The sequence below is a fragment of the Xiphias gladius genome, chromosome 15, assembly GCF_016859285.1.
Source record: "Xiphias gladius isolate SHS-SW01 ecotype Sanya breed wild chromosome 15, ASM1685928v1, whole genome shotgun sequence".
Classification (NCBI taxonomy): domain Eukaryota; kingdom Metazoa; phylum Chordata; class Actinopteri; order Istiophoriformes; family Xiphiidae; genus Xiphias; species Xiphias gladius.
This window is the reverse complement of record NC_053414.1, coordinates 4,904,464-4,931,377: the sequence shown is the minus strand read 5'-3', so window position 1 is coordinate 4,931,377 and position 26,914 is coordinate 4,904,464. Positions and strand designations below refer to the sequence as shown.

Genomic DNA, 26,914 nt, shown 5'->3' with positions numbered 1-26,914 from the left:
TGCAATCTTTTTGTTTATCAGATGAAATTGTGATCATTACAAATCATTACAAACTCTTTTTTGTGTGCCCAAGATTTGTTCAAACCCACAGACGCTCATTTAAAATTATAAAGGAGGCCACAAGGTTTCCAAAAGGTACCAAATATGTCAAGTTCAATTTTCAGGAGAGTGTAAAAAACAAAAAACAAAACCTCTGAAACATTTTGTATTTTGATGGAATGCTGCAGCTCTAAAAACATGTTTTTTGGATCTGAAAATTTCACTTTTTGAAGCTTCAATGACACAGTAGATCAAGCAAATACAGATATCATGTGGAAAATGATTTTCTAACCTGGAAGCTACTCAAGTGTGAATTTAAGGAAGACAGTTTAAAAGGTTGAAGACCAGCCAATGCAGAGAAAAACAGCGATAAAATCTTCCTGTTTTACTTCTGAAGCCCACAAACATTCACTTTTCTAATTTCCATTCTGTCTTTGTGTCGACCACAGAGCTGCTGGCAGAGAGCTCACGCAGACAAAACACAGCATGAGGGGACCAAAAAACACACACTCGGCATGAACACGCGCACACGCACACGCACGCACACACACACACACGCACACACACACACACACACACACACACACACACACACACACACACACACACACACACACACACACACACACACACACACACACACACACACCAGATACATTAGCCTCACACAACATCCAGCGGCTGCCCCTTAATTCAACACAATCCGGGCTCATCACACCACAAACACGCTACAACACGCTACAACACACGCACAAGGCTTAGCATATGCGTGACAAAAACGACATGCACGCCCACTGAACTATGGGAGGGTTCGTGACCCGATGGCACGAAGGAGGCTGCAACCACGGCAACAGGCCAAAGTCAGACAGCTCAGGATGTAATTACCGTAAGTGTCTTCTCTACCTCTCTTGCCCGCTCACTCTCTCCTGCTCCTGTTTCCTTTTTCCATACCTGTCAATAGAAGTTCAGGCGTGCGTCGAAGAAAAGTGATTTCAATCACGTCACTGTAATATTGTTAAGCACTCACGACTAATTTATTCTGTTTTTCTGGTAACGAGTAACATCATATTATAATTCTTTTTCACATTTTTTTGATACATTCACTCGTCTGTTTTCCACCTTGAACTTGCAATACTTGTTTATATTTACACTTTACGCCCTGAAGAAAATGATCTACACCTGAAAACCAGTCCCAACACGGACTATGGCTGACAAGTTAAATAAACATCTAACTTTACACAAATAAACAAACTAGTTTACTTCTGTGCGGTGGCGAGAAAGCTCTCTGTTTATTTAGTGTGGTTATGTTCAATAAAGACACTTCCACACCAAGTCCAAACTTTCCATCACCCGCAAAACTCTGCACGTAAACGTCATTCCTACAGAGTGCACCTCTTTTGGGTCTTTTGTTGGAAGAAAAATCAATCAAGTTCTCAAACCATTACAAGCGATGGCGGTCTTAGACAGTTTCAGTTTTAAACATAATGGTCTATACACAAAGCAGGAAAAACAGGTGTCCAAGGCCTTCAATTAGCAAATGAAATAGTTTCTTTTTGAGGCACGTAACACACTATCGCTCTGAAAAGTAACTTTAGCCACTAGTGATTACAGTGTTTATGTGGGTCTGATATCACATTGTTTATGGCTGGACTGCAACAGCGGGGCCAGCCCTATAAACGCGAATGTTGTGGACTGGCTGAACGTGTGAACGAGCGAGTGAAAAAGTTACACCATTGGTCAGGGAATCCCGCGTGACTGAGTTCTGACATTACACCATTGGTTGGCTGGCCGAGTGTTGGAGTTTCCCCATTGGTCACTGCTCCCTCAAAAGTAATTGGCACAAACAGTTTCTATTGCGTTGGCATTGTTGCCAACTTAGTGCATTTGTCGCTAGATTTAACGACTTTTCAGGCCCCTTTTGTGACTTTTCTACACAAAAGCTCCCAGCGACACATCTAGGGTGTTTTTTTTTTTTTTTTGACAAACCTTATGCTACTTTCCATAGAAGAGAGCCGTCGGTATTGTCCCGTGACCGTGAGGTCGGGCTTTGCCTCCACAGGCACACCTCTCTATGCGTCTCATTCAATTGAACCGCAGCTGTCATAGATGTGAAAGAGCTTCTAACTTTCTCTCTGAGTGATCATTTTACAGGTAAATAAGGCTGAAATCACAGGACAGCTGTTGTCTTTAACTTATGCGTGTGGTGATTTTGTCAGACGACCTCACAGTTATAAAAATCAGGATTTTAGCAGTGCAGAGCAGCAGCTTGGAAATGGCTTGGAAGTGACTGTTAACATGTCGTCTTAATGGGCCACGCTTCAGTCACTATTCCATGCTTGTTCCCCTGTCTGAAAACAGAAACATAAAAACATGAGAACAGCTTTATTGAGAATTCAGCTGTATTCAAATTCAGCTGTATTAAAATACTGTATATGTGAGCAAAGAGAGTAGGAGAGAAGCAAACAGATAAAGCGCGATCCAACCACATACTAGGTTCTGACCTGTAGGGTCCTCCATCCTCCATCCTTACTTCCCATTGCTTTTTCCTTCATGACACTCGTTCTTCACTCTCTTTGCTTTCCTTCCTCCTCTTCTTTCACCTCTCCCCAATCCCTCTGCTTTTGAGCTTCACACCGCTTGCTTTCCATCTTCGCTCCAATCTTTTTTTTAACCTCTCCTCTTGTGTACTTGCTTCTTTCCTTCATCACTCGCTCCTTTGCTTCCCTTCCCCTCTCCATCCACAGGGGAGCACACGGCTTAATTGAAAAACCCCAAAGGCAGATGAAGGAAAGGTGGCGAGGTTGAGGAGGAGGAGAAAGAAAAGGATGAGGAGGAGGGGAAGAACGACAAAAACCCAAGGGATAGAGAGAATGAAAATGAAACAGACGAAACAGGGATGTGAGAGTTGGATGTGATTGTCCACTGTCTCTCACTAGTGTTTGTCTTAGCGCCAATCTAAGGTTACTGATTGGCTGTTTGAACAGTCGTGCGCGTTTCTTCCCATCATGCTTTTCCACTGGTCTCAGCACGTCAGCTTTACTTTGGACGGACATGACAGGGGAAATCAGCGTTCCTGGTCTGACCTCCCACAAACACACACACACACACACACACACACAGAAACACACTCTGGGCTGAAGAATAACAGCCGAGCAGGTTTTTGTAAGGGGAGTGATGGTGTCTGCCCTCGCCACAGACCCTGTTGTCTGGTGTGAAGCTGTTACCACACACAGCAGGGAGCGCCCCGCAGTCCCGGCTTTAAAGAAAACTCAAATTCTGGGAAAAAATTCTGCTCCTCTGTCTGCTGCAATTACAGATCTGAGTCCTGCAGATAATGTAAATATAAAAATGCATGCACGTGCAAATGGACTGAACACAAGCATAGCTGCTGCCGGGTGGACACTTTTCATCCAAAGCCCCTTGTACAAGAGTGTTTTCTTTTAGTTTAACAGGGGCAACACTATAAGGACTGCAGTAAAAGTAATAATACCACAGTATAAAGTAGTTCATTAGAGGTAAATGTGCTAATTTCAAAATTTGTTTTAGACACGCATTGGAGCTACCATTATAGCTAATATTTTTTGTTGAAATATGCTGCAAAACAAAGGTGCGGGCAAAGGCTTCTGTAACCCAGACTCACTTAACAGCCTGGCAGCAGTGCAGAGATGTTCCCTTCTACCGTTTCTGGGCGAGCGGTAAATGCAAGTGAAAGCGTGTGAGCATGAAAAATCATACTGGCGCGCCAGTATCTGAAAGTAACTCTGAGTTCCGGCTCCTGATAATGATTTACGAACCGTGAAAAAGTCCCCGTTGCAGCCAACACTGAACAGATTACAGTACTTGAGCTGCAGCTAATTAACATAAATTCCACAAGTGACGTGACAAAAGGGCAAAAATAAGACCTGGCTGTTGTTCGGTCAAAGAACAAGGCTGGAGATAATCTTTATTTTTGTTAATGTCAGCAAACGTAGCCCCATGGTTCTTACTGGTTACTGGTTCTTACATGGTTCTTTAAACGTGGGCTCACGAACCAGTTTTGGTTTTCTACTGAGTGTTTGGAGCAGCAGGATAGTGTATGTGCAGCGGGGTCAAAGTAAACCATGGCAACCACATGTAGGGTACTGAAGGAACATGATACCCAGTGCAGCGGTGGGGCTCATAGATATGTTATAGTTTTTGGAAAACAAAGGCGATCGATGGCACCGAGGAATAAGATGTATCAGGGTTTAGATACAATGGCACTACTTGACTGCTGGTTTTGGTCTCTCCGTGGGATTTGTTGACACTAACAAACATATCAATAGACTAGTCCTTTAATGTGATCTGTCGCCAGTGTCTGTACAGCAGCCCCCCCCCGTAGCCCCTCTGGATGGATATAAGTGCACTGTGCACCAAGACCAAGGGAGTTTACAGACTCAATTTAACATTAGAGCAGTATCTGTGGTGGCTGTTTTTCAATTAAATGAGCTCATTTAAACATTCAAGGGTCCCCGTTCTTCAGAATTTAAAGTATTTATCACAAGTACAACTTCACTCATGACAGGTCTTCTTCAGGGACAACCACACAAACACTTATAAGAAAACGCCGGCACACTGACGCACAAGGTAAAGATCCACATGCATCCAATTATCTCACAAACTCCGGGACAGCCGACACAAAAACTGCATCCATACAAAAATGATCACACACGCATATGAAATTAATTAATGCACATGCAGACACACACTTTCTCTGCCTCTCATTCTATTTTATACTGCAGGAACACCTATAGACAACCAATCAACCAATCACACACAAAAACACACACACCATTGCTGTATAGATGCCAATCTGTGTGACACACACACACACACACACACACACACACACACACACACACACACACACACACACACACACACACGGAGAGACAATTATATAGTACAAATGCTAATACAAGCAATTATCACAAACAGTCACAGACACACATACAGACATGTCGCTCTTCCTCTCTCTCTCAGCAAATTAGTCGGGTAAATGGCGAGGTCACACTCCGGTTAGCCTCTACACAGCCGCAGCCCGGCAGCTGCTGTCACTGCCTCTGTTAGCCTCGCACCGTTAATTAGCCGCGCTCAGATGCCAATCAATTGTGTTAATGAGGACAGCTCTGCCATTCTGCCTAATGAGAGAGACTCTCAAGTGTCTGAGGGGAGAGTTAACCGCTATGACACGCACCAAAACACACACATTAAATCGTGCACACACCCTTAATTTCCCGCTGCATTTCTGTCTTGTGCGCACTTGGGATCTCTTTGCTCTGGCCTGCTCTCACTTCACTCAGACTCGATTCTCTAACTTTTTTAAAAAGATTTTGTAACCTGAATTCTCCACGGTTGTAACTTTAATTTCACTTACCCACCAAAATATGGTCAAATACGCGGCTTCTGTTTTTCGCTTTCAACATAAGCCTTTTGTTTTGTTTGATGTTTGGTTTACTTTCATTCAACACAAGTAACAAGCATGTAACCGTGCAAGCTACAAACAGAAGCTGTGTCCTAAGACATATTGAATGTTTAGAACATACTGAGCATTTGGATGGACAACAGAGGCATGATATGTGCTGTAACAAGTAAAAGTTTATTAGGACGATGAAAACTTGATTATTTTTTTGTTTTTAACAAAGAATTCTCTAGCAGAATCCACTGTAACTGACACTGATGCAACTAATGCAAAGATCTTTCCATCCTACCGGATGTGATTTCCTGATCCTAAAAAAGGAAGGTTGAGGAAAATGTGAAAACACCATAAAAAAATAATAAATCTTTCCGAACTCTAATCATCTGTCTAAGAAGATGAGGCAATCGGTTACACAGTTACCCACTGACTTTTACCGTCTGCACACATTAACAACTGAAGTTCCACCCGCGCGGTTTTCTTCTGAACAAACAGACTTTCTGTTTACTGTCAGTGTTTGTCACCAAACACGTTATGTGTATATCTACGAAGCTTAACGAGCGTCTTCTTTCACGTAAGACACATGCCCATTTTTAAATATTTGGAAACCTGCCTTGTTCGCAGTACATCCGTACTTGCCGGCGGTCAGTCTTCTTCTTCTTTCCTGCATTTTTCCGGCACACTTCGCCCACGTGTCCCGTCGCATGGAAAAAAGGTACAAACAAAATGCCAACCCTCTCATAAAAGCAGTGCCCCATAGTGCTACTGGTGGTCAGAAACTCCGCATGGTACCTTTGACCAGTTCCCAAGAAGATCGTGTCTATTATTCAGACTTCTCATCAACATGTTTGACCAGGACATTGCACGTTGCTTTTTACTTAGACAAAGCACCACCACTCTGCCAAGGTGTTGGTCTGACTGAGTAAATCCCATCAATCCACAGTCGATAGCATACTTGCTATGCCGCACAGTTCACCTCGAGGTCAAGGTGAGTGTGTGTGTGCGTCCGTGCGTGTGAGACATCTAGCTACACTCCCATAATTCTTAGGTTCCCCCTGGGCTAAAGGGAGGTGCTGGGAGGGGGCACCCTGGTACATGAACACACACACACACACACACACACACACACAGATTCAGGCAGCCTCTGGGTATCGTCGAAACACACAAAGGACTGTTACTGGGTGTGGAGCGAACCCTTCACACAACCACACAGAGCCAACAAAAGACCTGCGAGGGGGAGAAATGAGAGTCTACGAAAACAAGACAGAGGTACAGAGAGTGTATGTGGGAAAGAGACGAGGTAGCGGGAAGTCAAGCAAAGAACGAGGAGAAAGCTGTGATCACGATGACGACAAAAAAAAAAAAAAAAAGCAACCGCCGCAAGCCTCCTAACATTGACAACCTGCACCGTCAGTATGTATGATACTGGAATGTATGATATCAACACAACGTTATGTCGTTCACTGGCTGTCTGCCTAGAACCGCCAGCGGGTAAAATGTACCCACTACTAGAGCGCATTGGCTTTCAAGGTGCAAGGTGGATTTGTTTAACATGCTAGTCCTAGTCCCTTTACGCCACTCAAAAATGACAATAACAAGATAATATAATAGTAAACTTTGTTTATATAGAGCGATGTTCTTAAGAAGGTTACAAGGTGCAGCAGATAAAGCAGCACGGATAAAGAAGAACCAAATGAAAAGCAACGCAGGGATCATAAAACATCGAGGCATAAAATGAGGTTTAAAAATGTTTTTAATGTTTTCCTTTTTGAACCCGTTGGTGGCTCTAGTGTTTAGTGAAATCCAGATCTTAATGTTATCACTTCAACGCAGATCCCACTACGAAAAAAAAAAAGAAAAAAAGCTCTGCTGTGCTGCGGCTTTATAATGTGACCAGTCCGTGATTGATTGGGTTAATGCTGAACTGGACTACTTCCATCAAAGAGGAGAGAAACTGTGGTATTCAGACAGAGTCCTGCAAAGCTCGAGTGAACTGGGAGATGAAAGCGCTGAATATCCCAGTAAAGAGTCAGTCTGTTTTGTTTTTTTTAATCAGTCACGTGAGTGTGTTTCTGGACTCAGATCCATTCACGTCTAATTGCCTCGAGGGTCCACGCAGACTTCGGTTCTTTTTGAGTTGAGGTTTGTGTTTTGTTTTCGTTTTTTTTGGGGGGTTTTTTTTGGTTTGCTAAATCGGGGTCAATGTCACATCACATGGATCTACAAGATAATTATCATGTCCATTATTTTCCCTCATTCCCAGAACAATATTTTTGTGATAGTGAGAAAGAAGAGGCAAAGGAATTCAGTGGGTCGTGGCAGTTTTGGCTTCTCCGGCTGGGGAGTGTAATGTGACAAGCATGCTGTACGTTCTGTTGGCTGACGGCAACGTAGCTGGTTAAAGAGCTCTCACCTTTTCCAATTCACCCTGGACTAGAGCGTGAAAAGAACGAGTACGTGGGAGTGGAAAAGGAGAACCGAAGGTTCTACTTTAAGACTGGGTGTTAACAGGCCTAACTATTTCGGTTTTCACTGTGTTTGTTTTGAACTTTTAAAAAAAAATGCGTGGTCTTTTTTTTTTGTCATGGTTTATTCAGGGAATGGTGGAACTTGTTCTGTTCTGTTTAGTGTATATCATGTGTGCATGATTAAAATAGCAGTGTGTGCTGAGCAGGGGCGATTTTGACGGTTATTTTTTCGAGTGACTGATGAATCGTTTAGTCTATGAAACATCAAATACATTGTCGAAAAAAGCCCCTCCAAAAATATTTAGCTTACAATGATGTAGGACAAAGAAAAGAAAAAATTCTTTTTCATAAGAGAGCATGGAGTCAGACAATGTTATTATATATTATTTATTTTTGCTTGAAAAATGACTGATACAACTAATCGATTATCAAAATAGTTTCTGATTATTTTTCTGTTGAGCGACTAACTGATTGATCAACTGATCGTTCCAGCTTTATTTTAGATGTGTGAGGACATACTGTAAAATCTGGGTGAAAGTCAGTTTAAGCCTCTTATATTAATATAAAAATATACAAATACAAATTTCGAATATCAGTGAAGAACATTAAGAATCTGATGGAAGAGGAGAGATGGATATGTGGAGAGAAGGAGAGGAGGGAGGGTGTTTTGGACAAAGACAAAAAATGCTCGCAGACAAAAAGCGGCACACCAACGTATTTGTGTGTGCGTACGCGCATGTGTTAGGAGAGACCAATTACACTAGCGAGGAAGAGTGTGTGTGTGTGTGTGTGTGTGTGTGTGTGTGTGTGTGTGTCTGTGTGTGTGTGTTTCAGAGGGACACTGGGCTTTATAGAGTCCATCAACACAGCAGGAGGAAAAGAAATCACTCCTGCTGGAGGAAGTGCTAATGGCTCTGAACTGTGAGTGTGTCACTTCATGACTGTGTGTGTGTGTGTAGTGCTGATTGATCTAACATGCCAAGTCCATTTCGGCATTCCCTGATGGGAGCCAGAGTGTGAAATTGCCAAAAAGGCAAACAGCAAATAATCAGGACACACGCGCACACTCACACACACACACACACATCCACAAGCAACAACTTTCACACACTTTCTATTACTGTTTATCACACTTACACTTTCTCTTTATCTCCCTGTCTTTCTGACACACGCACAAACAAAAACACACACACACACACACACACACACACACACACACACACACACACACACACACACACACGTCCACCTGTTCAGCTCCTGTAATTACTGTTATTTTTCCTGGCTGTTATCCACTTCGCTCCCCCTTCGTCTGTCCTCAGAGGAGTTAGAGTGTCTCTTTGTATCTGCACATTTTCTGTGTCAACCATTAAAACCATCACACACACACACACACACACACACACACACACACACACACACACACACACACACCAGCACTCACGGGCAGGTACAACAACACATCACTGTCATAAATGGATCAATCATTGAGAAAAGTTAATTAAAGAGCTCTGCTGTGTTTGCTTTTCTCTCTCTCTCTCCCCAGCAGTGTGTTTGTGTGTGTGTTTCCAGGCGTCTCCAGGCAGTTAGCAGATACCTTCCCAATCCCGCACTACAAACACGCATTCATAACAAAGATTTCACAGCAGTGACACATTTAGCCGCATAGTAACCGACTGTGTCCAGGCTTTCGGTTATTAAACACAAAAAAAAAACTCTTTGTGTGGGGGCTGAGTTGTCAAATTAAAGCTCGGCTGCGCCTACTGCTCCCGTGGGACTCTGTAAGTGACGTGTGGTGCCTCTGCCGTCCGAAGGGAGACTACGTGCAGAGTTTTCTAGGTGAGAAAAATGGGTCAGTTTGTGATCAGAAAAAAAAAAAACCCAGCAAGTAGGAAGGCCTGAAGCAGCAGAAAACAACCTTGTTACTCCGCTGCATGTGTTATGCTTCATTACTTAAAACTTAAAACAATTTTCAGTGATTCTAAATATTTTACTATTACCTCATATGCGGTGCAAATGTATTATGGCATAATGGCGGGGCATGCACAGCGGTGTGGGATTACGGGACTGCGTTATCAGAGTGCCGAGTTTGGGAGTAGTTTGGGAGTGAGGCGTTTGGAGGTACGACGCCGAAAAGACTCACTTTGGGCGGGTTTGGGCTGCAGGGTACATGAAATCAAACTTCATACGACAAAGAAGGTTCATTTCGTCAGAGCTGCAAAAAAAAAAACTCCATGAAAGGAACAATACCATAGAGAAACTGCATGTTGTTTCTCCTCCCCTGACTGCTGGCTTCTCCCCGACTACCACTCCTCCCTGTATAAAATTACCCCCCCTCCAATCCGATCACACTGAGCACATACGTGCACTCCGCATCGCTCGCACACAAAGTGCCACGGATGAGCGGTGAGCATCATCGGGGGGGGGCAATCCCAGTTTGGGCTCTGATGGGTGTAAGATACAACTCCTAAATCCTATACCTTAAGATATGGGCCGCAGTTTGCGCAGAAAAAGCAAGAAAAAAAAAAAAAGTTTCCGAAACTTGGGGGAAACTGTGCATGGAGAGGTGTGTGTAACAAGGACTGTAAACTCGAGGTGAACCTGAGCTCAGCTGTGGATGAACCCTGTTGCGTCACTTTCTCCGTCACCACACGGGGCACTATTTTTTTATTTTTAAATTATTATTGTTTATTATCCTTGTTTAAGTTGTAAGTTGAAACTTAACATTTCAATTAATGTCAATAACAACATCGTGCAGCAACCCGTTCAGAGGGCAAACAGTCAGAACCCCTAAACACCACACACTCTACGATTTTGTGTGTCAGTCATCAACACCGGCTGCGACAGACCCGGTCAGACTTGGTCTGATCGGTCGTGGTCCTGCAGGACGCAGGACCGAGGGAGTAAAGTAATGAGTCCTGGGCATAGACGTTAGATTTAGAACAGAGGGTGTGAGGTAAAGGATAGAGAGTATGCAGAGGTTTCGGAGCTTGTACTCACAGTCGAGACAGGGCCTCATTCTTCTGGAACAGCAGCTCTGGAAGTTGGCTGAGACGGTTCTTGTTTAGACGACTGGATGGACAAAAAACATGTCGGAATGAGAAGCTTGCAGGGTAAATATTACGGTCACCTCGGCGAAAGCATCGCCTTAATTCTATTGGCGTGTGTCTATGAGTGTGCTCTCACAGTCTTTCCAGCTCCTTCAGCTCGTCAAAAGCTCCCCTCTCAACGTTACTGACCCGGTTCTCCATCAGATGACTGCAATACAAAATGATTCACACACACACATCAAGCATGAAGAAAATTCACAATGTTTCACTGCAGATTCAGAGATTTCTATGCCGCGTAAACAGCAAAGCAGTTTGTCAACAGATTGAAGACACACGTAGTTGCATGTTTCATAATGCGGATTGCTAGTGATAAAAAAAAGTGCAGTAAAAGACAAAATGCTCTTTAGTTGCTCTGCAGTTTTATTTTCTTAGAAGAAAAAGCTTGTTTAATAAATATTTCGCCATCAGACCACCTCAAAAACATGATTAAAACATGGTTATGGTGAAATATCAGGATATAGTCCAACTACTAAATTAAACCAATACATGCAAGTGGGTGGGATCAGTTTGGCAAATTAAAAAACGAAACACAAGCAGGAGCATTGGTTTGTGGAATGACTGTAAGAAAATTGCATGAATTATGACACTTTGCACACAAAATAATCAAACCAAAACAGAAGACCAAAAGTAACATCTTTCCCCTTGAAAACACAAAGCCTCAAGACACACTCTCTCTCCCACAGTCACATCTGTATATTTGATAAATACACTCCACAGACTTCTACATAATAAACCACTGGTGTAACACGTCCACATCAATCCCCTCCTGACAGCAGCGAGCCTCGGGCTCCCAGCGGGCTGCTAATCTGTTCTGAGCAGGCCTCCGGAGATGTCATTAGCTCCTGGCACGTCATCCATTTTAACACCACACGTCCATCACCGACACTCAGCACGGTCCCGGTCCTGGGGCTTGCACAGAACACCCGCCTCTCCCAGAGGGCACAGCGTTTCCAGGTCAAAAGGTCACAGATAAACCCCTCCCTGTTGTAAATTTGACTGACACCGACACCGAACAAGCACCTCGGGGCGGTTCGTGTGTCATCGCTGAGCTAAACCATCATTCAGTGCCCTCTGCTTCGCTGCAGCCACGATTCCCACATTCCTGCCGGAGAAATGTGGGAAAGAATCTCTGCTGGATAAATACAAGCTGTTGCCCTGTCAACAATGTGCCTGGCAGCTGTGAGAGAAGGCTACGGCCCTTTGTTTTCCAAAAAGTATCTGAATAGATTTTATATTTTTTAAAAGAAAAGAAGAAAACGGGTCATGATTGAATTAAAAAAAAAAAAAAATCTAGCGCTACTCTGAAACCTTTCTAGATAACAGCATTTAAAATAGAACTTTCCAAACACTGGTGAGAACGCCGCCCTGGATGGGACCAACACCGGAGTTCTAGACACACAAAAACACGCACGCCCGCTGTAATAGTAAATGTGGCCCTGACTCACAGGACTCTGAGGTGTTTGAGACCGGAGAAGTCCGTCTTGGTGATGGTTGTCAGGTTGTTTCCGTTCAGGTCACTGAAAAACAAACAAGACAACAGCAGATCAGAGAACGTAAGAGGTCGTAGGGACAGAAGCCGGCGTCACTACATCCAGATGACCAACGGCCTCTGAGAAATGAGATAACATGAATCAAAAGAATATATAGATACTGACATGTTTGACACGTATGTATATCAATAAACACATATACAGTCATATAAGTACAACACATACAGAGGACACAGACATACAACGGCAGACATGTCAATATTTGGAGAAAATTACCGGTTTAAAATTATTTAGCTAAGAACAGAAGTCGCTACCATAAACAAGTGGTAGACAAGTAAAACAACTGGCCATTCATACATAAACAACACAAGACTCAGTCACACGTCTTTTAAGTGTAGCTGCGTGTCGGCCCTTTAGTGATGCTGCGAGTTCTTAAGGGAAACACACAACGACAGCATCTTCATGCATGTCCAATCGTCAGGATACGCCTCTGTCAGAATTTCAAGCTCTTCCAAAAAAAAAAAGTCAGCTATTTTATCAATTTTTTTTTTTTTTTGCTAGACTGGGACAACCCGCCTACTGTGCCTCGACCCTTTCCGCACAGTGTGACCCGTTGGGCGTGTTGCACCGTGTGTGTGCAGTGTCACCCCCTAACTTTTGAAGACGTGCTAGCGGCCGGCTACGAGGTCTTAGCACGAGAAAGGCTCGAGCCGAAACTTTGAGTAGAGGTTGCCCTCGGCGTAAGAGTGGGATTCTGGCAGACACTCTACCTGGTAATCTGGTATCACCCTTTTCAATTTGATGGTGGAGTAGCTGGCTTTGATGACTTATCGGACGCTGGGCTCTGCAGCCTCAAGGTGAACTTCTGCCTCGAGTATAGTTACAGAGGCAGCAGATGAAGCTCAGCTGAAACTCACTTTCTGCTCATCTTTCTGCTGGAATTTACGCTGTAAAAGCATCTCTGTACTGTACGGCACATCGTTCTGCTCTTTGAAGTTATTTTCACTCAGTTTGTAGCGAAGAAAGTCTTTTCAGTGGGAGTTCATTTTGAGGACAATCTGTATTTTTTATTTATTTTTTTTAACTGTAATTCAGCTAACGTCAGCTTAAAGCCTCAAAGAAAACCCAGCAAACCGCTTCTCCCAGACCTTTGCTGCGACGTACAGTGCGAGATCCACTCCGGGGATGACGGGGACACTGTTTGACAAGAGCGCCATGTTCCTCCCCCCACGCACGCTCTAAAAAGGCCTACGCTACTGCTGCACTCATTCCCAGTCGCTCGGGGCAGAGGCACCAGAGCAGTGACGGTTTCCATCCACTCTGCGTACACACTCCAGGTACAGACCGTTGCCAGCGTGCGTTACGTGATACTGTTCTTAGCCCAGTCGTAGAGGCTGCTTCTAGAGGGAGGGGTTTAACCCTATGACCTCATTGTCTACTTTGATTGACAGCTGCGAAGAAAGAGAGAGGGGGGGGGTGATGTCATTCTTCCCACGAGGCTTTGTGGAAAGGGAGGTAAACTGAGCCCTGTGCACTTACCTGTATGTGTGTGTATATATATATATATATATATATATATATATATATATGTGTGTGTGTGTGTGTGGAGTGTCATGTTCCCGTCCTACTGTAAAGGGTGGAGCAGAGTTTGACCTTGTCCTGTCCCGTATAAAAGACAGAGAGACAGAGAGAGACACAGAAAGATGCTACTTAAGATACTTCAAGAGCCATTTTTTCTTATGTTCCCGGTGTATTTTCTTTTGTTTCAGGGGTTTTCTTTCTACAACAGTTCGATGACAGGTTCACATTCGCGATACTTGCGCCGTAACTGATGGGGACATAATCCACAGTCCAAAAAGGCCAAGCTGCTGTTCCTGTCATCCTCTCACGTGAACTTGATGTTACCGTCCACGGGGTTACTGTGTCCTGTGTCGGCTTGCACTTTCTGGGTTTTAACCTCGACCCATGTGTCGTCCACGTCTCCTGAGGCAGTTCAGGGCTCTGCTTTCTACTTTTTCCCCCGTAGATTTTGGCCACAGTGGGAGATACTGGTGAGCCCATGGCACATCCAAGCTCTTCTCTGTAAACCCCCCCCCCCCAATCCTACTGGAAATAGGTGGGTTTCAGACAGAGGTCCGGCGCTTCGCATATCTGGGTCCAGTTGCAATCCTCGAACCTTTTTCCCCTCGAGGAACCCATACACGCATGGGGTGGCATCTCCGAGATACAAGCGCCGATACTGTTCACGGTGGACGGTTTCATCCCGCTGTAGCTGTTTAAACAGTCGATGGCCTTAGTCTTGCATCCAGTGGTTGGTCGGCGCTTCAGTGTTTCATGTGTGGCAGTGTAAATGAGTAGTGTGGTGACCCCCGGCACGGCAGTCCACTGTGTTAGGGACCACCGGCAGGATAGTGATGCCTGGAATTGTTTTTCTTTTGCCTCCAGCTAAGTTCCTCTTTTCTCCTGGCGTTGTTGGCTCGGGATTGTCAGGTTTGGTGTTCAATAAAGTTTGGCCAAAAAAAAAAAAAAACTGCTCAAGATAACAGAGCCACATTCTCCACTGTATATAATGTAAGAATAATGTCGTTCTGCGTAACGTGACACTAGCTGGTAAGGCAGATTGCTGTAGTAGCGTCAAGCCAACTGAAACTTGGGTGTAGAAAATGTTTGAAGGTGAAAACGTCTCATCCAGTTGGAGGAAAATTAGATTCTTGGTGGTCTTACGGTCTAAAGATGGAGGAGGCGGTGGTTCTAGGGGCTTGAGAGGGAAGGAAAGAGGAGGGGATTGGCTGGGAGTGAGGGAGGGAAGGATGGATGGAGATGGGTCATGGCAGGGGGTCCAGAATCACTCCCTGGATGTGTGTGAAATCACCCCGACAGATAGACTGCAGAGGCTAAACAAGCATCAGGAGGGAGAGAGACGTACCGCAAACGACCGCATTTTCACACACTATAGGAGCATGTATGGATGCTCAGAAACGCAGCAAGCCTGAAAATATCACCCAATATGCTCACAAGATTTGTCTTTGTTGTGCGAGGAGTAGGGAAGAGACTTGAGGGAAGAGATGAACACAAACACAGGCCTGATGAGGCGTGCTTAATTGAGTTTTGTGCAGCATGGCGGGGTCAGGGGTCAGCCGAGCGACAGACTCCCCTCGAGTGGCGACTCTGCCAAACAATAGCTCATTAAAGCAGAACGCGTCTCGCACGCACACACACACACACACACACACACACACACACACACAGCCTCAGAGGGCAGTGAGGCAGTTGATCCGCTCAGCTCTGCTCTCCACTGTTAGAAATGACATGGGGGGGGCGATTCAGAAAGATGATTAGATACGTTGTGTGGATGTAGAGAAAGAAATCAACATAAAAGACGCAGAGTGAGTGGAAGCAATGACCCTGAAGTAGAGCCGGTAATCAAACCTCAACACTTTCTGAGTACCAAAAGAAATTTGTCTATGGAATTGAGTATCAAAAACAACAAGTAACAAAAAAGCAAGGAATGATGCCTGGTCGAATTCCACGTCTTGTTCACAGAGTTTAACACGGATTCCTTGATAAATTTTTCCATGTTTTTCTACATGAAAAAGAGTTCTCGCAGGAATCACGTTTATAACCTTCAAACTTGGGAATAAAAAGAATTCCTTCGATATCAATATCAAAACTCAGGACTCCTGTTGCCACTACTACTGGAAAAATGTTCAGAGCCGCAACGATTAATTAGATGAATCGATTAGTTGATCGACAGGTAATTAATCGGCAACTATTTTGATGTCCATGGCATTTAAATTATTACGGCATTTTCATGATCTACTACTCACTATTTACAGAGAAAAATATTAATCAAAAATAAAACTGGCAGATTAATCAACAATGAAAATAATCATTAGTTGTAGCCCTAAAAAATATAAAAAAAGGCTCCTACCCTGGAGCTTGACGCTTACTTTTTTCTCAGGGAGAACATTCCCAATGTTCCCAAGTTGAAAAATTTAGGAGCGTATAAAGAACTTCAGGGCTCACAATGAAAATGTATCAAATAATGTATTTTCTTTTAAATAAAGAGATACGAGGAGACATTTACAAGAAAAATGATGGATTTAAATAAAAAAAGTACACCAGATTTTTAATTCTCTCTGTGTCAAACTGTATTTATTTACTTATGTAATTATTTATACTTCAAACTGTAGAAACAGTATGAACAGTGTGAACACCTCTATTATAAACTAGTTCCTTTTAGTTCTAAACGCCAAAAAAAAAAAAGTCTGCTGAGTCCGTTTAGACAGAAAGAGCTGTTGTGAGGTCCCTGTGCGCTGGCGAGTCGATCAACGGACAATATTGGTTCAGCACAGTGACCCCGTCAACGTTACTGTTGTGTTATCAATTTTCTTTTGTTGAGGAAAAGGCTGCTTGGGCTAAACTTTTTAATGCTTTTTTATTCGCACATCATCTCCCAAATACTGTGTGCCGGTCGGGTGTCATGGGTTCCACGTTTACAGAGAATAAAAAGTATAAAGACAAAAAATTCAAATCAACCAATAGGTCAATCGAATCCAAACAATGTCTAAGCTTGTATACGACTGTAACACCAAAGATACTGAAGGGGAAGGACATGACACACGTCTTGAAAGCCGTCAAATATAAAGACGCCAAACGTCAGCAAAAAAAAAATATTGGCCATCGACAGCTTCCGCCCACATCTGCTTTTAAAAAAGTATCTGAAAAACTCGCACATAAACACACAGTGCAGTAGGATACATGCATGCGGCAAGTCGATACGAATGGCTAATTTTAATCTACCAATCAATTGAGCATCTGTGCAGAATGCGGGGAGCAGTGAGGTATCAGGATACGAGCATGAAGCATTAACGAAATCCCCCTCCCCACAAAACCACACTCACGGCCATTAGAGAGAGAGAGAGAGAGAGAGACACACACAGTCTCAACTGGTCTCAATAAGCAACAAAGAAACCCAACACTTTTCCACGGCATCAACTGTTTCCAAAACAAGTTCAATTCTAAACCTTCGTCCGCTCAGGTTTCTTTGGCTGGAACTAGAAGAGACAATTTCCCTGTAAAATGGTGTATTGGTTTTGCTGAGGTCCACCCTGACTAGCTACAGCAGATGGACCAGGCTTCTTGCCTTCTTTAATGAACAGAGCTTAGAGACAGAAAACAAATCAAAATCAAAACCCTCCGAGTTTAGCTCCGGACGATGGGCTAATCTGTTTGGCTTGCCTCGGTTTTGTTATTTCTGGTCTATGACTTTTAACCACCGGATGCCAGATGTCAGCACGCTCACACGCTGGCACTGAGGTGAAGCACCTGAAACCAGGCCCAGTCCGCCATCACTCAAAAACAGAGCTGCAGCACCGGCAGCTGCTAACCTACTTCCTCAGCTTAATCTGCCCCGCCTACAGACTGGGCAACGAATACCTGCTGCACCTTTAATACTCACGCCACCTGCGCTTATAGCTGCAGTTTCTTGTTTTCTGTATAACTGCTGTTTCTATGTACGTGTGTGTGAGAGTGTGTGTGTTTGATGTTTCACATAGCAACCCTTTCACTGTGTCACGCTGATGATCCAATCTTATTTCATTTCAGTGGAGCCTGATTCAGCTTTTTTGCTGGATGACGGAGCCCTCCCCACCGCGCCCACGAACCGGCTCCGTTCAAATGAATGAGAGGACTACGTTTTTTCACACGAGGCTCAAATCGGTGCGAACGCGGCCTGAAAGCCATTGTCACAGGTGGTGACGTGTCCGTATGTCTGCGTCTGCAGGTCTAAACTCCGGCTCCTCTTGCTTTGCGTTATGCGGCGAAGCTTGGCAGGCGTTGAGCCGCTCTGACGATGACAGACGGAACTGCAGGCTGCTAAAAGTGGATGAGTCTGTTTAAATTACTTCAGTTCTACTGGAAGCGGACTGATCCATTACCCTAATCGCACTGTCAGGGTCCTGGTATTCAATATTTAGTGTAAACCAGCATTGAAATGCCATTAGTCTCACCAAGAGAAACCAAAGTCCAAACCAAAGTGAGGGACAGGAATCGTGAAAAAAAATCCACGGTAACTGCTCCTAACAGAAAAACACGTTTTAATACCTATTCGGAGCAATTCTGTGCTGCCCTGGGCTGGTTTCATTCTTTGTGTGGTCATGTGAGAACAGAGCAATCAGTACAAGATGTTACTGAGCGGGAGGTTTTTCTCGGGTCCTTCCCCGTCAGCCCCGGAGCGCTTCGTTTGGACCGAGGCCTGACTGTGACCAATATCCCACCCACATGCTTGGTGCATGAAGAAGTTAAGAGTGGCAGCAAATACTCAGCTTCTGTTGATAAATTAAAATCGGCCTAAAAGCGACTTTGTGCCATGTTACCGAGTCAACGCCAGACTGCACTGCAGATGTTAAAACAATCCTCTCTCCTCCCTCCTCCTCTTCCCCTCTACAAACACCCCGTCATGTTATCATCCTCCCCCCTCAGCCAGCTCTCCTCCTTCATCTTCACCTCCCCATTTCCTCCTCTTCCCCCCTGACGGCCTGAAACAACTCTTCCCTTCATTTCCTCCTACTCCTGCTCCCTTCTCCTGTTCACTCTCCCCGTCGCATCGTTCTCCCCAGATGCAGCACAGTGGACGTGGCTTACATTAGCGACCGCGCGCGCACACACACACACACACACACACACACACACACACACACACACACACACACACACACACACACACACACACACACACACACACACACACACACACACACACACACAGGACTAATGACACTTCATTAGCAGCATCCTTCCCACTGAGAGGCTGCAGGGAAAATGGTAAGATGATTATAAGAGAGACGGACACAGAGAGAGCGAGAGAAGAGACAGTGAAAGAAGCTGAGGTGACAGTCACTGGTAATGAAACTGAGAAACGAGGTTTGTGTGTGTGTGAGTGTGTGTGTATGTCTGTGTGTGTGTGTGAGAGAGAGACAGGGAGGAAAATAATTCCGCTTCTGAAAGAAAAATATTCAGCCACTTTACGACTGACAAATATCAGACATGATTCTACGTATTAATAACTGGTGTTTTCCCACTTACACCTTGTGGTATCAAGTTTCAGTTTAATTTACTGAAGTTGTAAGATTCTCAATACGTGGAGGTGAAGGGAACTTAGCTTGTGTTGCTCACCACACTGGAAAACGACTCTTTAAAAACTTGACTACAGCTTGTCTTTCCAGGAGCAGTGTCCAGGTTACTCGGGGTAATCCACAGACCACGCTGTGGGCAGTTTCCAAGTTCTCCAAGAAAAATGTTCACAGCGAGGTCTGTGGATTATCCCGAGTAACCTGGACTGTTTCAGGAAGATGCGTTACCGCTGAGTTTTTCAAATTGAGCTTTTTAATGTTCGGGCATTAAAAAAAAAAAAAAACCCACACACACGAGGTCCTCTGCATTCACAGTTCTCGAAAAGTCATTCTGAATTAAATGAGGGTTTAGGAGCTCAGAATTGCAATGTTGCACTCCATCTTCTCCTACAGTAGGTAATAATTAGAACAGAGTTTGGTTCGTTAGTTCTCACTGTGTGGCCAAACTTTAACAACATGCATACACGCTCAAGCTGAACAAGAGCTCGGATAAACTGTTGATTTGTATTAATCATACTGTGGTGCCCATGAGGTGTAACTCAACGTAACTCGGTGCAATGTCCTCATAAGAGGCAAAAACGAGACGCGGTGTGTTTGTGCGTGCGTGCGTGCGTGCGTGCGCGCGTGTATTTGGCATCCGTGTGTCCGTGTGGCACCTCAGTTTCCCGCTTTCTGCCCACGGCGTCGGGCGTTAACATTAATCCTCCTCACACTCAATTAGCTGTGTCTCACTGGCGGCTACAAATTATGTCACACACACACACACACACACACACACACACACACACACACACATAAACACACACACACAGGCACACGCACGCACACACACACACACACACACACACGCACACGAACACCCACACAAATACTTTTGAACACACACATAAATGCACAGCTTGGTTAAAATTTTTCTCAATGATTCATGAGCAATTAATATAATGATGCATCCAGAAACAGAATTAAACAGACACGCAGTCTGACAGTGTGTTTTCTGGACTCGCTGTGTGCGACCGACTGACGTGTGCAGCTCTGAGTCCCGCCGCGTCGGTCGCTTACGTCCGAGTTCCAGGCCATCCAGGAACTCTGCGCAGACGCCGCGCTACACGCTCACCCGCACTCTTGGCCTTCCAAATACACAGAGATAAAACGCCGGAGTCCGACGCGGACCCGGACCTGCACCTTCTCACACTCTCCCCTCTTCGTACAAACACACGTTGACAGAGCCTGGGGTTTGTTTTAAGATCTTCTCCCCCTGATTGTGTGTCGGGTTCATCTAGGGTCAGACAAAGAAAGTTGACTGGGAGACGCTTCAGTGTCGCACTCGGCCCTTTTCAGGCACCTGCAGCAAAGTTTCTGTTTGGCTGCCTGCGAAGAAACTTTAATTAATCCAGTGGCGTTGCCGAATCGATATGCCCGTGTTTTCTAAATTTGCGCCATTCGGTAGACTCAAACTTGGGTGAGTTTTTAAAGGCCTGCAACCTATTACATTTGTTCACTGATGACTAAATGGACAGGCGTGTGTATTTTATGTCACACCATACACTGCGGAGACATGCTAAACCTATTCACATGTAACGCCAACTTACAACTGATATATATATTTCTTTTTTTAACTTTTTCTTTTTTCATGGCAGGTAACAGGAGATTTGGCTTTTTAATCCAACACAGCATTAAAATGATAGTGTTGACCTTTAAACTCATAGGTTCAGAGACCAGAAAACATGGACATGCAGAAGAGTACTAGTTAAAATCTTTACACAACCTGCATTAAACTAGGTGCCACAGCTACTCTAGTTTCTACTACTAGTCCTCCTCTAGAACCCCAAGCGTAATATCAAATTCTAAGAAAACTTAAGGCAAAAGTCGTTTGCAGTGCAAACAACAAAGTATCAATATCAATCGCAGTGGGAGTAGTCTCTGATAACTAAGTCTGAAAAGCTTTTGCAAATCGTCACCGTATCCGTGTTGTTTCTCCATTGTTCCCTCCGCTCCACTTCACTGCAGGCACATTCTGAGCCGTCCTCAGGACCATTTTTGGATACATGAAAATGTCCCGGTGATAATCTGTTTTTGAGGAAATGCCTCTCCCCAGGGCGACCACTAACGCGGTGGCAGTACCTAACCGACTTTTAACGTATCCTGAGGGACCGCCGTGAATTAACGGCAGCTCTCAATCTTCCGGATATTTTTACCAAGCTGTTCCTTGGTGTGAGAAGACCTAGTTTACTGTGAACTTTTGTTGAGGGTTTCATCTTGGAGCAGGACATAGTACAACTTCTTGCTAGGTGGGAACATAAGATCTGGATGAAAAACCGATTAAACTGATACGCTCTTAAGTATAAGGCCGACAAAAACCATTGGCCATAAATCTAGCGTTTCCTCTAATACCATGCGCTCATGAACACATCTTCACAGGACCACCCCCCCCCCTCGTCTTTATCACACACTTTCCTCTTCTCTCTGCTCAAATAACCGTGCTCATCAGCGCCCAAAGGGGCATCCATTTTTCAGCGTTGCCATGACAATCCAACGAGGAGGGGGTGTTTAGTTGGACTCGGGAAGTCACCTTGATGAATGACCCTCTTATTGCCGACTCTCTCCCAGGGAATACTGTACAAACTCTGTCTCCCACTCACACACACACAGCACTAGCTCTCTCTCCCCCAGTGGCTAGCTGTCCAGCTGACACACACACTCAGATCACTTTACATGCTAATTGGGCGACAAGCCCTTCGACAAATAGCTGTTTAATGAGTCGCTCCTCTCCGCTGCAGGGCGGGGACTGTCTGAGTCTACAGGGCGCTGGGCCGGTAGGGCCCCGGGAGGAGGAAACTATTCGGAGGTCAAAAGGTCACGCGGGCTATGTTTACGTGGATGGAGTATCCGGTCATTGGTCATTCTCGTGTGTAGGTCGTATTCTTTTTAAAGGGTCAGTTCCCATGAAAATCACAAATGGACATTTTTTTTTTTTTCCCCTTCTACAGTCTCATCTGGTTACAGCACCTGTGAAAACTGCTCATTGTGTGTTTTCTGTGTTATTTAGAGTAACGGGAACAGAAAAGGGACACGTTACTGTTTAGTCTTTCAAAAGGGATTTTTCCTTCATCCTCGCTGTACGAGGCCGAGGCAACATTGTCAGTGACAGACATCTTGAAACCTGGATGCATAAAACAAACTTCCAGCCGGACTAGATGCCAAAGGTTTTTACTCTGGAGGAGTACTTGTGTGAACCCACCCTTTAAAGGATTTGTTAGGAGGAACCCGTCATCCCGGGCTGATCTGGGAACACTCACATCTTGAAGAAATGTCAAAAAGAAAACATGGAACGTTGTTTTGCATCTTACCTAGAATCAAAAGAGAAGATGGATGGGAATTTCTTCTGCATTTGTCCGGTGCCAATAGAGGACGTGTTTAGTCCTGCTAATGACAAAGACGCAGATGAGAACTGAGAGAAAACTGATGAGAAAACTGCCGGCCTAGTTTTGTCAAAAGAGGAAAACCTGCCCACCGAGGCTGCCGAGCTTATCTTTAAAAAGTGTAATGTGAAAAACACGAAATTGCTGTTTTAAGAGCGGCCAGGCGCTCGAGCTACACGACGCCCGTGGGTAACACCTCAAAAGTCTTTACTCCTTTATGAACTAAACCCAAAGGATTTTCACATGCAGCAGCGAGTGGCCTTCGTGCCATCTCGAGGCAATGGCAATTCAACCTCATTGTTTCGTTACGTACGTATGTACTGAGGTTCCTATCTTTTCGAAAGTAACCCAAAGAGATAATCCTAATTCAATTTATGAAACAATGATAAACTGCCACGGCAGATGCTCATTTTCAGCAGATTATACTGGGCTGACATCACGAGGACAGATCCTAACGTAAAATATCAAAAGTTAGGTCTGAATTTGAACTTTCATAACGTCACTTACACCCGTCGATTCCACTAAATGATAATGTACCTACCTACTTACCTACTGGACACTTCTGTCTGCGTAAGAAATTCGCCACTGTCAGTTACTGTCACTTTGTACGGCAAGAAAAACCTTCAGCGAAAAACAAAAAACAAAACCAGTTGCCATCTTTGATGTGGAGAGACAAACGGGCAAGTGGGTCTGCCGGCTCGGAGTTTTTTTCCAGGCCATTTCTCTTTGACCAGGAGCCCGAGCCCCCATCCCCGATCATAAAGCTATCGGCCTCAGAGGGGAAAACATCCTCCACGCTACAGTAAACCGGAGAGGAGGAAGGATAATGTGCCTCTGCTGGCACCCCTGACAGTCATCCATTATTCACACGCAGGCACTCTAGAACCTGAAATAAACACACACACACTCACAATGTACAAAACATACATGTTCACCCTGCACTGAGAGCCCCATACAGCACATACAGTACGTACAGCGCGTACAGTACATACACTCAGAGAGGGTCAGAAACAGATAAAGTGCTTCCTTATACACGTATATAAATATAACCACACACACACACACACTCCACACTGCAATGGTCTTTGAGTTGTTCTTTTTTTAGGTTAGAAGATTAGAGTTTCTGAAGAAAAATCTCCAGTACAAGATTTTACTAGTACTGGTGACATGCCTTGTATTTTGAGGGCCTTTTTTGGTGGGGGGGCAAATAGGTAGATACCGGACTTGATCTGGCAACCACGTATTTCAGTCAGCCGCAGCAGAGCATTATACAAGCGGCAGTCCGTCAGAATCAAAAAACAGCGAGGGCTAGTTTCTAAGAGTCACCGACCTGCCCTCGACATTCAACACAAGGAGAAACTCTCTGCGGAACAGGCGGGGAAACCAATTAAGACAACAGCACTATCACCAGGAGATCGGCAACATTACACTGGGCATCCTGAGGGAAGAGGTATAACTATCATCTTGGTTTAAACGACTGAATTTGGTTCGTTCGCGCCGCCTCTCTGGCTGCTACCGACATTCTCGGAGACGGAGATAATCACAAACTGAACCGGGCGCGGACAAGCTAGGTTGGAAATTAAAGCTGCTACGTATGTCGATGTGATCCAAGCGCCAGTTCCGGGCGTACGAGTCAGCGAGAGGATGCGCGACTCCTAAGGAGTTCCACGGGAATTAGATCAGTCGGACGGCAGGGGAAGTCTTTCGAAGTTAGAAATATCTCCTTTTAAATACAGTAACACGAGTCGATCCTCACAGTGGCCCAAAAAATTGGATCTGCAGCATTTGAGAATACAGAATATAGTTGTTAGCTAGCGAAATATTCGACTTTTAAGTGATGCCATCAGACAACGTTTTCAATGCTGGGACAAAGCTTTAAAGACACGTCCTCTGAATTTTGTCTCTATGTGATCCATTAAACTGATTGGCCACTTTATTAGGTACACCTGTGATATCTAAAGTAATCAGATACAAAAGCTCAGCTATAAGTTCTACGCTTACAGAGATAATAATGTCCAGTCTTGAGAGGTGTTAATTCGACTATAAATCTGTTACTGAGCTTGCAGTTTGCGGCGGTGTTGAACTGGCCTGCGTTATGTTGAGCGGCGTTTCTGCTGTTCTGCCCAAACCTTTTACAAACATGAACATGAGGAAGAGCGTTAGAAACACTTTTCAATTAATATAATGCCGTCCAGTACAACACCACCACGAACTACGACCTCAGTAATAATGGTACAGTTGAATTAACACCTCTCAGAGGGTTTGACGGAAACTGGGCCATTATAAACCCCATAAGGGTAGAATATGCGCCGAACATGTTGTACTGGATTGCATTTGATTTTATAGGTGAACCGAAAAAAAAAAGTTACCCGGGACTGTAAATGTACAGCTAAAAATATGACTTCAAAACATTTGTGTAGTGAGGCATGTCAGTGAGGTCTTACAGGAAGAGAAACGACAGCAAGAGGAACGACAACCACAAATAAAATGAGATTATATTACTCTTCTCTGAAACTCGTACAGTTGTGCTGTATAATCTCATCAGGATTCAGAAAAGAAGAATGAAATAAAAACAGTGCGGGGAAGAAGGTTTTGTTTTCCTTAACGGATGATGATAAATTTGATATGTGAATGATGAAAACGTGGAGAAAAATGCAACAGGGAACAACTGCAGGAAAGATCAATGATGCGGCAGAGCAGCAGTCTGAATCACACACACTGAATCCTGGGAGTCAAGTGGAGAGTCAAAATGTGTGTGTGTGTGTGTGTGTGTGTGTGTGTGTGTGCATGCGCTATGAAGCTAAACAGACTATTGGTAAAGAAAGCTGGAATGAGCACGAGAGAACAGACACTGATGCAGACCCGAAATGACACAAAGCCCACACACACACACACACACACACAGTAACACACAGACACACACACACAAACACAATCACTGATACTATGAAATAACTGCATACAGGGTGAGTCACACTGATCATTAAATTCCCACTACAGACTCATTTGCAAATAACTCCCGACTTCGTCTTCCTCTGTCTTTCATACACACAAACACACACATCCTTCCTATGCAGACAAATACCACTACATGTGTGTTTGATCATACTTGTGAGGACCTTCATGCCCTGACCTATAAACCAAGCCTAAACATAAAACCCGGTCTTAACCATGGACCCAGATTTGAAGTGCTCCTTGCTCCTTTAAGTGAGGAGCAGCAATATGCCGTCACTTTAAAGGATTCCCCTCATTTTACAATCCATCTGTGATCGTTTGGTCCTCAAAGGTATAAAAAAACATCGATACACACGTGGACAGTGTATGAGTACTCACAGCCTCTCAGTCCCTCTGGGGATGTTTTTGGGGACGGAGTGGATCCCCAGGCCATGACAGTCCACCGTGTTCCCCAGGCAGCTGCAAAGAGCGGGGCACGCCTCCGCACCTCCTCGACCCGCCAGCAGTACAAGGATGCCCCACGCCATCATCCTCATCGTCCGCAGCCCGGGCTGACGAGCCTGGCCCGGGGCCCCCGCCGCCGTCGCCATCCCACAGCCTCCTGACCCGGTTCCATCCCCTCTTCTCCCGGCGGGCATCCTGCTGTCCTGCGTCGGTCCGCGACACTGCAGAAACCGGCGCAGATCCTGTCCCTTCCTTCACCACCGGTGACACCTTCCCTAAAAAAGGTGGACACAAAATGCTTGAAGTGCAATGAGTGCAATGACTCAAGAGGCTGAGAAAGACAGCAGCACAGCCAGGTGGAGTTCAGCTGGGACTGAACGGCTGCCACTTGATCCCAGAGTGGCCTTTCAGAGAGAGAGAGA

General features: G+C 44.7%; 1 protein-coding gene across 1 annotated transcript in view; it reads right to left on the bottom strand.

Annotated features, from left to right (window-relative positions):
- The window catches only part of slit1b (slit homolog 1b (Drosophila)), a 67,416-nt gene extending 40,841 nt beyond the window's left edge, over nucleotides 1–26,575 (bottom strand). Inside the window, exons 1-4 of the mRNA XM_040145984.1 lie at nucleotides 26,427–26,575; nucleotides 12,497–12,568; nucleotides 11,128–11,199; nucleotides 10,942–11,013 (exon numbers count right to left, since the gene is read on the bottom strand). Coding sequence (XP_040001918.1) covers nucleotides 10,942–11,013; nucleotides 11,128–11,199; nucleotides 12,497–12,568; nucleotides 26,427–26,575 — 365 coding nt within the window. The remainder of the gene's footprint in view (nucleotides 1–10,941; nucleotides 11,014–11,127; nucleotides 11,200–12,496; nucleotides 12,569–26,426) is intronic.
- Nucleotides 26,576–26,914: the final 339 nt, after the last annotated feature.